This window comes from Budorcas taxicolor, chromosome 17, assembly GCF_023091745.1.
Source record: "Budorcas taxicolor isolate Tak-1 chromosome 17, Takin1.1, whole genome shotgun sequence".
Lineage (NCBI taxonomy): Eukaryota > Metazoa > Chordata > Mammalia > Artiodactyla > Bovidae > Budorcas > Budorcas taxicolor.
Window position 1 is genome coordinate 53,898,721 of NC_068926.1, and position 12,400 is coordinate 53,911,120.

The following is a 12,400-nucleotide window of genomic DNA, read 5'->3' on the forward strand; positions in this document are numbered from 1 at the left end:
GGAAGTCAAGAAACACCTGGGGTAACAGGCAAATTTGGCCTTGGAATACAGAATGAAGCAGGGCAAAGACTAATAGAGTTTTGCCAAGAGAAAGCACTGGTCATAGCAAACACCCTCTTCCAATAACACAAGAGAAGACTCTACACATGGACATCACCAGATGGTCAGCACAGAAATCAGATTGATTATATTCTTTGCAGCCAAAGATGGAGAAGCTCTATACAGTCAGCAAAAACAAGACCGGGAGCTGACTGTGGCTCAGATCATGAACTCCTTATTGCCAAATTCAGACTTAAATTGAAGAAAGTAGGGAAAACCACTAGACCATTCAGGTATGACCTAAATCAAATCCCTTATGATTATACAGTGGAAGTGAGAAATAGATTTAAGGGACTAGATCTGATAGATAGAGTGCTTGATGAACTATGGACAGAGGTTCGTGACATTGTACAGGAGACAGGGATCAAGACCATCCCCATGGAAAAGAAATGCAAAAAAGCAAAATGGCTGTCTGGGGAGGCCTTACAAATAGCTGTGAAAAGTAGAGAAGTGAAAAGCAAAAGAGAAAAGGAAAGATATACCCATCTGAATGCAGAGTTCCAAAGAATAGCAAGGAGAGAGAAGAAAGCCTTCCTCAGTGATCAATGCAAAGAAATAGAGGAAAACAACAGAATGGGAAAGACTAGAGATCTCTTCAAGAAAATTAGAAATACCAAGGGAACATTTCATGCAAATATGGGCTTGATAAAGGACAGAAATGGTATGGACCTAAAAGAAGCAGAAGATATTAAGAAGAGGTGGCAAGAATACACAGAAGGACTATACAAAAAAGATCATCATGACCCAGATAATCACAATGGTGTGATCACTCACCTAGAGCCAGACATCCTGGAATGTGAAGTCAAGTGGGCCTTAGAAAGCATCACTATGAACAAAGCTAGTGGAGGTGATGGAATTCCAGTTGAGCTATTTCAAACCCTGAAAGATGATGCTGTGAAAGTGCTGCACTCAATCTGCCAGCAAATTTGGAAAACTCAGCAGTGGCCACAGGACTGGAAAAGGTCAGTTTTCATTCCAATCCCAAAGAAAGGCAGTGCCAAAGAATGCTCACACTACCGCACAATTGCACTCATCTCACACGCTAGTGAAGTAATGCTCAAAATTCTCCAAGCCAGGCTTCAGCAATACATGAACCATGAACTTCCAGATGTTCAAGCTGGTTTTAGAAAAGGCAGAGGAACCAGAGATCAAATTGCCAACATCTGCTGGATTATGGAAAAAGCAAGAGGGTTCCAGAAAAACATCTATTTCTGCTTTATTGACTATGCCAAAGCCTTTGACTGTGTGGATCACAACAAACTGTGGAAAATTCTGAAAGAGATGGGAATACCAGACCACCTGACCTGCCTCTTGAGAAACCTATATGCAGGTCAGGAAGGAACAGTTAGAACCAGACATGGAACAACAGATTGGTTCCAAATAGGAAAAGGTGTGCGTCAAGGCTGTATATTGTCACCCTGCTTATTTAACTTATATGCAGAATACATCATGAGAAATGCTGGGGTGGAAGAAGCACAAGCTAGAATCAAGATTGTGGGGAGAAATATCAATAACCTCAGATATGCAGATAACACCACCCTTATGGCAGAAAATGAAGAGGAACTAAAAAGCCTCTTGATGAAAGTGAGAGAAGAGAGTGAAAAAGTTGGCTTAAAGCTCAACATTCAGAAAACGAAGATCATGGCATCCGGTCCCATCACTTCATGGGAAATAGATGGGGAAACAGTGGAAACAGTGTCAGACTTTATTTTCGGGGGCTCCAAAATCACTGCAGATGGTGACTGCAGCCATGAATTTAAAAGACGCTTACTCTTTGGAAGGAATGTTATGACCAACCTAGACAGCATATTGAAAAGCAGAGACATTACTTTGCCAACAAAGGTCTGTCTAGTCAAGGCTATAGTTTTTCCTGTGGTCATGTATGGATGTGAGAGTTGGACTGTAGAAAGCTGAACGCTGGAAGAATTGATGCTTTTGAACTGTGGTGTTGGAGAAGACTCTTGAGAGTCCCTTGGACCACAAGAAGATCCAGCCAGTCCATTCTAAAGGAGATCAGCCCTGGATGTTCATTGGAAGGACAGATGCTAAAGCTGAAACTCCAATATTTTGGCCACCTCATGGGAAGAGTTGACTTATTGGAAAAGACTCTGATGCTGGGAGGGACTGGGGGCAGGAGGAGAAGGGGACGACAGAGGATGAGACGGCTGGATGGCATTGACTCGATGGACATGGGTTTGGGTGGACTCCAGGAGTTGGTGATGGACAGGAAGGCCTGGTGTGCTGCGATTAATGGGGTCGCAAAGAGTCGGACACGACTGAGGGACTGAAAGGAACTGAACTAAAACAGAGATTCACTACATGGAGGTGGTATTATTGTCTATTACGCGTAAGGATACACGGCTACTTGCAACCTGACCTGGCTGTCGGCAAATGGCATTCGTGAAATTCTAAGGAGGAAAAAAAAAGTTTATTCACGCATTAAAACAGAGCTAAATGAAACTTCCGAACTTTGAATTTAAAAATTAACCTGATCAGTTAAATACAAATTTTAAAGGTGCACGTTTAATTTCGTTGCTTTTTCTTGTTTTTTTTTTTTTTTGCTGTTGTTGTTCGGACCCCGCAACAAGCGGGATCTTAGCTCCCGGACGCGGGCCTCCTGCAGTGGAAGCTCCCACTCTTAACTAATGGACCGCCAGGAAGTCCCTAACTTCGTTGACTTAACCTCACTTTAAAATTTAATTTTAACTATTTTCAAATTAAATGAACAAATGAACGGCCTCCTTGCCGTTCAGACCTTGACCGAAAGCGTCGACTCTTTCACTCAGTGCCAGTCCATGCCGATCCGGAACCTGCCCTCCTGCAAAAGTTTCTGTAGGGACTCATTCTTTAGGTGCGCCGCCTTTGCCCCACCCATCACGGTATTGTTGGGCATTTTTATTGGCTATAGAGCTCTGGTTTCGTTACTCTGATTGGCCATCGCGAGGATGCCAGTTTCCTGGGATACGCCGTGGGCCAGCGGAGGCCTAGGGGAGGTTGTGAGGTTCCCTGAGCAGGAATCCGGCCAGGGCGCGCACCGAATCTCCTGGACTCAGTTTGTGGGCGCCATGGCCAGCGTCCACGAGAGCCTCTACTTCAACCCCATGATGACCAATGGGGTGGTGCACGCCAACGTATTCGGTATCAAGGACTGGGTGACGCCGTATAAGATCGCGGTGCTAGTGTTGCTGAACGAGATGGGCCGCACGGGCGAGGGCGCCGTTAGCCTCATGGAGCGGCGAAGGCTCAACCAGCTGCTCCTGCCGCTGCTGCAGGTGAGGGTCTCCGGTTCATCCAGCAAACCCTTACTGTGCACCGGCTCTGTGACGGGACAGCTCCCTGGGGGCTGCGGGCACGGGGGTTTATCGGATACTCTCTCTACCCTTTTGGACCGCGAAAAATATAGTTATTACCACCGGCTAACAGTACTTACGGTGGACCAGGCACTTGACATGCAATTTTTGGGGCAGGTTTATATATGACTCCAGCATTTATTAGCAGAGTGACGGGGGAAAGAGTTATTTTCGCAGATCCTCCGTCTTATGTAGAATGAGGCTACATGTAGGCTTGAGCGTTGGAGACACAGGTACAGGCGCTGTACCCTAGAGGACCGTAATAAGTGGTAACAATGACATAAAAGCAACAGCCAACATTGATCACTTCCTGTGTACTCAGCACTTGATGGGCTTCCCTGGTGGCTCAGACGGTAAAGAATCTGCCCACAATGCGGGAGACCCTGGTTCAATCTCTGAGTTAGGAAGATCCCCCGGGAGAAGGGAATGGCAAGAACCCACTCCAGTATTTTTGCCTGGAGAATTCCAAGGACAGAGGAACCTGGCGGCCTACAGGCCATGGGTTCGCAGAGTCGGACACGACTGAGCAACTAACACAAGCACTTTACATGTTTTATCTCCCTTTGCAGACTCAGATTGTAACTCTACTGCTTACCTGCTGTGCGACTTGGGCAAGTTCCATAACGTGTTTGGGTCTTTGCTTTTGCTCTGTAAAATGGAAGACCATGATAGGAACTGTCATGTGATGGCTGTGTTAAGTTAGAAAATCCATGAGAACATTTTACAGTGTTTGGCACATAATAAATGCTCAATCAGTTTTAGCTATTTTTATTTTAATCTCATGCACTTTCCCTTAGATCAGTTGTGGGTTTTCCATTTATTCGGGTGATTATATGAGTGACATCTCTCTCCCCTACTAGACTGTAACCTCCATGAGGGCATTAGTTTGTCCTGTTCTTGCTCATCTTGTATCCCCAAATCCTAGTACACTATCGTTTATAACAGGCTTTTTTTCAGTTAAGAATTTTTTAAAATGTGGACTGTTTTTTAAAGTCTTTATTGAATTCGTTACAATATTGCTTCTGTTTTATGTTTTTATTTTTTTGGCTGCAAGGCATGTGGGACTGACCAGGAATCAAACCCACACCCCCTGCATTGGAAGGCAGTCTTAACCCCTGGCCCACCAGGGAAGTCCTTATAAACGGCTTTTTTTAAATCCATCACCTTCTTTGGGGCAGGGGGAGGAGTACTGAGGACACAGATTAAGTGACTTGCCCGATTAGTTAATAAAAGTAGTAGGGTCTCTAGAACTTGCAGCTCCCAGTCCTGTCTGCATTACTGTTATAAGTGTAGATCCCCCCAAAATAAAGTCTGTCACTGTTTCCATTGTTTCCCCATCTATTTGCCATGAAGTGATGCCATGATCTTAGTTTTCTGAATGTTGAGTTTTAAGCCAGCTTTTTCACTCTCCTCTTTCACTTTCATCAAGAGGCTCTTTAGTTCTTCACTTTCTGCCATAAGGGTGGTGTCATCTGTGTATCTGAGGTTATTGATAATTCTCCCAGCAATCTTGATTCCAGTTTGTGCTTCATCCAGCCTGGCATTTTAATCAACATGGATATAGAATTCATCTAGCTAAGTTCCAGCCTTTACTTACTTGCTTATTGTTTGACTTTAAAAATTAGCTGATTTTTTAACTACTCAACTAATACACAAAGATTCATTGTAAAACTTTAAATGATACTAAAGTTGATAGAGTGGAAGTTGATGGTTCTTTTGTAGGCCCTCTAATCCTGTTTTCTCTCAGAGATTATCAGGGTTCATATTCTTTCATTCAGCTATTAATACTGAGTAACAGTTCAGAATAGATCTTTCTAGACCTTTTGCTATGTATATGTGTATATAGATAGGTTGATGCATATGATTATAAGGATGTATGAAGAAGTGAAGTGAAATGAAGTCTCAGTCGTGTCCGACTCTTTGCGACCCCATGGACTGTAGCCTACCAGGCTCCTCCCTCCATGGGATTCTCCAGGCAAGAGTACTGGAGTGGGGTTTCCTTCTCCAGGAGATCTTCCCGACCCAGGGATCGAACCTGGGTCTCCCGCATTCCAGGCGAATGCTTTAACCTCTGAGCCACCGGGGAAGCCCATAAGTATGTATACTTGTATCCTTTTTGTTTAATTCTGCATTTTTTGTTTGTTTGTTCATTTTACATAAGTGCTACTTCTATTCTACAGCTTGTTCCTTTCACTTAGTAAGCCTTGGAGGTCATTCCATGTCAGCATATTTGAGCAGATTTGCCTCATCCTTTGTAATGGCTGCATTGTATTCCACGGTGAGAAAAGAAACATAAGTTAACTAACTCACACTTTAAAAAAATTAAGCAGTTTTTTTTTTTGTTTTTTTTTTTTTTTTGCCATACTTTAAGGCATCTAGGATTTTAGTTCTCACATCAGGGACTGAACCCATGCCCCCTGCAGTGGAAGCCAGAGTCTTACCCGTTGGACTGCCAGGGAAGTCCTTAACTCATACTTTTCATTAATGTTAAAATTTATAGATTATAAATGAGCTCTGTATTGATGGTCTTACAGATTCTTTAGTTTTTCTTCATTTCAAACTCATGGGGAATAAATTGGGAGATTAGGATTGACGTATACATATTACTGTACATAAAATAGATAACTAATAAGGACGTACTGTATAGCACAGAAAACTACTCAATACTCTGTAAGGGCCTATTTGGGAAAAGAATCTAAAAAAGAGTGGATATGTGTATCTATGTGTATATATACATATGATTCACGTTGCTGCTCACCTGAAACTAACGCAACACTGTAAATCAGCTACATTCCAATTTAAAAAAGAAAGCAGAGAGGTTGATAAATGAGTAGTTCCTGTATGCAGCTGTTTATCAGTCTCCAGCTCTTTAAAATTTTTCTGTAACCTTTCAATCTCTCCTTTACCCAGGGCCCAGATATTACACTGTCTAAACTTTACAAATTAATTGAAGAATCTTGTCCTCAGCTGGCAAACTCAGTGCAGATCAGGTAAGCTCCATTTTCTTCTGTATATATGAAAAGATGTCAAAGTAGATGGAAATTAGAAAAGGGCACATGGTGATTATTTTGTTAAAAAAAGATATCTTTGTTATTCTAGCTTGTTTTCCTAAGTACCTTAATTTGATTTTTTTTAAAAATGGATAGCATTGAACATACTGCTTCAAAATTTATTATTCTTTGATCTACTTTGTTCCTTTTAGTTGTTGCAGAGAATTTCATTTCTACTGGCTGATAATGCTACTTTGATAAATTTTATAATCAAGAAAACATCAGCAATGATACTTTTCAGAATATGGGGGTGACATTTTGGATTTTCAAATAGATTCATTTCAGGTGATTGTGGAATATGAAATGTGGGAAGATATTCAAAGGGCCTTCCTAAAATCCTTACCTCATTTTTCTTTTTCAGAATCAAACTGATGGCTGAAGGCGAATTGAAGGATATGGAGCAATTTTTTGATGACCTTTCAGATTCTTTTTCTGGAACCGAACCAGAGGTTCACAAAACAAGTGTAGTAGGTATGAAATTCTTCTAAGGAGAGCAGAGAATATTTTCACTGAAGTGAACGGCTGTCTGAGTCACACCTGTTGTTAACTCTGCTGTAATCCAAGCACAGGCAGTGGGGATGTTGGATGTTTTAGTTTGTGTCCATGGCCTTGCCATTTTGATCTGTGTTTAAATAACTGTCTCATGGGAAAGCATCTTCTGTTTTGTCTACTGTCATCAGAGTATTAGACTGGTTGTGGAGCCTTTCAGGGTTTCTCAGCTCTCTCCCGTGGTCCTCTGCTCACTTGTACACATTGCACAGCTAAGTCAGGGTCACCAGTTAAGGTTTTATGAAGAGAGTAGGAGTAGATTATTGTTATAGTTTATAAGTCTAGGGTATACATGAAGTTTCCTGATGCTTTTCTGTTAGCTTTATAGCCGTGCTCCATCCACCTGACTTTTCTTTCCTGGTAGTTTTTATGTTATTCACCATCAGTTATTTGTTGATCTTCCCTGCGCCAGGCTCTGGACTTGAAGAGAGACTGGAACCTTTCTCTTAACGCACATTACATTCTTGTGGCTGTGGGGAGAAGGGTGGGCAGATAGTAAAAAGTAAACAAATACGATAACTTCTGATAGTTATAACAGTCACGAGAGGATACATTGGCTGGATAAAAAGTGGAGTGTGGGTGGAAGGACTGAGCTTTTAATACAAAGAGAAAATCAGCTTCAAAGGTGATGAAAGAACATTCTCGGTGGAGGAAATAGCAACTGCAAGTGTCTTTTTTTCAATTCGTTTGAAGGAAGAATTGCAACGAATGGTCATTGACCTGGAGTCACCTGGTTTTCGAGTTAATGCCTTCGCCTGGTCTGTGTCTTGTTTGTAGGCTTATTTCTGCGTCACATGATCTTGGCCTACAGTAAGCTGTCTTTCAGTCAAGTGTTTAAACTGTACACTGCCCTTCAGCAGTACTTCCAGAATGGTGAGAAAAAGACCATGGAGGATGCTGATATGGAACTGGCCAGCAGAGAGGAGGGCGAAAGGAAAATGGAAAAGGAAGAGCTTGACGTATCTATAAGGTAACTTGGGTTTCTCCAGCGTGAATCCCTTTCCTGTGAAATAGCATCATTACAGGCACAGTAAATCCTCATGCATCCAGAGTTTCTGCATTGGCTCTCATCTTTCTGTCCCTCCCGGTCCAGGAAGTGGACCTTTACATCAGTTAGTTCCTTCCCGTCTAACTTGTGATTGGGAGGCACTGATGGGAAATTGAGAGGGTCAAGGAGAGTAAGGTCAGGGTGTTGATTCACTGGTTCCCTCCCTTCAAGGTCATGGTGGACTGGGTGTAGGGTCACCGCCTCCATCAGGTGGCCTGCTCTGCAGACCTCAAAGGTCTGGTTACTGGGAAGGTTTCCCAGGCCTGGTGCGAAAGGTGCCCCACTGTTCCCAGCCCAGGGGACTGTATTACTCACTATGGCTTCTCCATCCCCTGCCGCTGTTTCTGAAAGTGGTCCTTTATTAAACTTTTCTCATGTTACCCTATTTGAATATGCCATTTGTTTTCTGCTGGGCCCCCAAGCGGTAGTGTAGTGTTCATTATATCACAGTGAGTTAACAATTGATTAATTCCGTGAAAACTTATTGAATGCCTCCTAATGTTTAAGCCCTGGGGATGTGGTGGCACTGTTCAGCTAGTTGTTCAAGCCCAAAGCCTAGGTGTGTCCCTGGGTCCTTCCCTTCCTTCACCCCAAGAGCCAGTCCTTCTGCAGATCTGGCCAGAACTTCCTCCACAGTGTGTTTGGAATCAGTTCACTTCTCTCCGTTGCCCCTGCTTCCCTGATGGTCTCAGTACCTGGTCTCTCTCCTGGATGACTGCTCCAGCCTCCTGGCTGCTTTCCCTGCCTCCACTCTTGTCTCCTTACTCTCAGTTTTTCCTGCAACATCCAAGGGAACCATCACGGATGTAAATCACACCACATGTTCTTACGCCCCAAACCCTCCTTACCTGTCCATGGAATTTAGAAAGAAACTGGGGCTACTGTGGCCCTGGCACCTGTCTGATCTGGCCCCTGTCATCTTCCTCACCTCTTTCTCCTGCCTCTCCCTCCACTGCCTCTGGCTTGATTTCAGTTTCTCGACACGCCCAGCCGAGCTCTGCCTCAGGCTGTGCTCTCCCTGGCTTCTCACGTCCCGCCCTCCCTTTCACCCTTTGGCTCCCATGGCCTCACACAGGCCTTCCCTGACTACGTGTGTGAAGTAACCTCCATCCTAAGTACTTCCATCTTCTTTATTTCCTTTATAGCTGTCCTCAGTAAGCAGCCTTTTGCATTTATTTACCTATTCATTTATATCTGCCTGTGTCCTCCATCAAGAGTTAAGACCCTCCTTCTCTGTTATATGTCTTCCTTTTCCTCAGGGCTTGGCTTGCAGTGTCTGAATATGTGTTGGACGAATGAGAATCAGAACATGTCATCCAATGAGACATGTCCAGTGAGAGAATCAGAACATGTCGTCCAATGCCCGCACTGGTGACTGGCCCCATAACACTTTGTGTTGACTCCCTTCCCTTTGCTGTTTCACGTCCCCTCTCCCCAGCTGTTACCTGGGATCACCTCCCAAATAGACCACTTGTGTTTGGAAGGAAAAACGCACATGTGTGTGTGTGTGTGTGTGATCTCAGGGAGCCCAGGGTCTGGGGAGGAAGACTGACATGGAAACAGATAACAACAAGTAACGGTGTGTTCAGAGCTCTGAGAGAAGCAAGCCCCCACCTGCCCTGTATAGGCTGGCCAACCCCCTTTGGGCCTGCAGGTGTAGCCAGAGAATATTTCCCTGCAGTTCCTAGGAGTGGCCTTTGTATGGTTATATGATTTGTTCAGCACACACGGGGAGCAAGAAGATTATAGTACCAGTGAGTACTTGCAAAAACTCAGACTTGCTCACAATGCTTCTCATGGAGTGGAAGGCTGTACCTTGTAGAGTTGAGTCTGGCTCTGGAGTCAGACCTCTGGATTTGAATTCTGGCTCTTCCACTCCCTCACTTGGGCAGGTCACCTCTGTACCTCAGATTTCTCACCTGCAAAATGGGGCTTATGTCACCACCTCAGAGGGTTGTTGTGAGAATTAAATGATAAATCTGTATACAATGTTTAGAATTGTGCCTGGTATATTGGACAAATATATGCTATTCTTGTTGAGATTTCTCTTTTAAGAAGCTTCCAGGAAGCAATGTGATCTCTGTTCTAGCTACCTTATATGCTTTTAAAGTAGGAGAATGTCAGTTCTTCAGAAATGTAAAATTCAGACTTTTCTTAACTAGGTCTGACTTTCTCCTAAATTAATCTCATTTACTTATGTCTAATTACCTTGTTTTGATCCTGTTCTAAGAATTCATTTGTGTGTAATGTAACAGTATGTCTAATGTTAATGTGTATAGTTTCAGAAAATGGTATGCATTCAGTAAACTGAATTTCATCACTGAAATAGAAGAAATGTATTTAAATGTTATTCTACGGAGTTCTCTGGTGGTCCAGTTGTTAGTACTCGGCTCAGTCACTGGTTGGGAAACTAAAGATCCCACAAGCTGCACGGTGTGGCAAAAAAAAAAATCCCATTGCAGAAGAACGTGCAGACTGACATTTAGCTTCAGCTTTTCATTTGCTTATTGTTGCTACGGGGCAGCATTTGTTTCTTGCAATAAGAGAGGAGGCTTATAGGGTTATACCATGTGGGTTTGCAGCAGAGACTATTAGTCGCTGGAACTACATCTTCTCTGTGCTCCAAAAAGGACCTAACAGAAGTCCTTTTTTAAAAAACAAATTATTTATTCATTTATTTATTTTTGGCTGTGCTGGGTCTTCAGTGCTACATGCAGACTCTCTAGTTGCAGAGAGTGGGGGGTCGGGGGGGAGGGCTACTCTCTAGTTGCTTTGCACGGGCTTCTCATAGCAGTGGCTTCTTTCGTTGCAGAGCACAGGCTTCAGGGCCCAGGGGCTTCGGTAGTTATGGCTCCCGGGCTCTAGAGCGCAGGCTCAGTAGTTGTGATGCACGGGCTTAATTGCTCCGTGGTATGTGGAATCTTCCTGGACCAGGGATCAAACCCATGTCTCCTGCATTGGCAGGTGGATTTTTTTTTTTTTCCAACTGCTGTTGCTCAAGCATCTCTGCTCAGACAAAACAAAAACATAAACCCAAATGATTGAGGTTAGAGAGAATACAAAATAACAATGCTGAGAGCTGGGATGGGGAGCGGAGGCACATCCTTCTCAGATTAGAGCCGCCTGTGCCTTCTACTGTCTGTGGAGTTTGCTTCCTCCCACTGGGCTGTTGGAGAAGGAAATGGCAACCCACTCCAGTGTTCTTGCCTGGAGAATCCCAGGGACGGTGGAGCCTGGTGGGCTGCCGTCTATGGGGTCGCACAGAGTCGGACACGACTGAAGTGACTTAGCAGCAGCAGCAGCAGCACTGGGCTGTGGCTTGCGGGTCTGAAATCCATTCTCCACTGGGCGTCGACAGCTGTAACCACTGCTGTCAGTTGATGAGGCTCGCCTGTTGCCCTACCGAGGAGGTGCAGGATGGATTTTCAGTACCATGGGTCCGCCTGGTGCTGCTGGTTGTAGAACTGTAGTTTGATCTGATTTTTGATCTGACTCACAAGGTTCATGGACAGCAGGATTGCCCCCAGCTGCGGGATGGCCAGGCCCAGTGCCACACCACCACGTACGAAGAGGTTGCTGTGTATCCAGTTGACCACTCTGTCAATACAGCCATGGATATAGATGACTTGACTAGCTTCCAAGTAGTCAAAGGTCTGCATACCTTGGCCACACATGGTGTTAATCACTCCCTAGTTGGGGGTAGGCAAACAATAGGAGTAACGCATAGAACAGTGCTCACGGCTGGGGTTGTCTTCTGAACAGTTAAAGTACATGTTCAGGGACCAGTCCTCGTAGGAAATCCCTCCACAGTAGCTAAACTCCTTCTGGCCAAAAATCTATGAGGTTCTGAAGGTCCAAGTCATCTCGGTAGTGCACAATGGCATTATTGATAATCTTACTCACTTTGCCCCACACTTTGTCTGAGAAGACGAAGCCCAGGACCCCAGCTGCTAGCTGTAGCAGGAACATGATGGTCTGCCTCCTGCAGACGTTCTCGCAGAGAGATCATCTGATGCAGCCGCAGAAGGTGAGCAGGAACCTCAGGATGCCCACCATAATCACCAGGATGGCTGGGCCCATGGCCAGGCAGGCCTGCGCTGCCTCTGGGGGGAGTGGCTGCCTCTCTGTCTGCTCTGGTGCCGACTGAATGGGGTACCCGGGGTGGGGGGGCACTCCCAGAACTGTCCTCCTCCCCTGGTGGGGGATTCTCCAGTGTGGCTAGGTAAAGGTTACAGGGAGCAGTACTGCCCTCCCACGGGGAGAACACCAAGGGCCCAGAAGGGTCTGTGGCCTTTAATTTGAGG

The 12,400-nt window shown here is 44.6% G+C and overlaps 1 protein-coding gene and 1 non-coding gene across 2 annotated transcripts in view; one reads left to right on the plus strand and one right to left on the minus strand.

The window, feature by feature from the left end:
- Positions 1 to 3,077: 3,077 nt before the first annotated feature.
- The window catches only part of ANAPC5 (anaphase promoting complex subunit 5), a 35,821-nt gene continuing 26,498 nt past the window's right edge, over positions 3,078 to 12,400 (plus strand). The window contains exons 1-4 of the mRNA XM_052654621.1: positions 3,078 to 3,371; positions 6,360 to 6,439; positions 6,861 to 6,970; positions 7,826 to 8,018. Of these exons, the coding sequence (XP_052510581.1) occupies positions 3,165 to 3,371; positions 6,360 to 6,439; positions 6,861 to 6,970; positions 7,826 to 8,018 (590 nt within the window). The 5' untranslated portion in view covers positions 3,078 to 3,164. The remainder of the gene's footprint in view (positions 3,372 to 6,359; positions 6,440 to 6,860; positions 6,971 to 7,825; positions 8,019 to 12,400) is intronic.
- On the minus strand, positions 5,463 to 5,535 carry TRNAS-GGA (transfer RNA serine (anticodon GGA)). The gene has a single exon. It is a non-coding gene; the product is annotated as a tRNA-Ser (tRNA).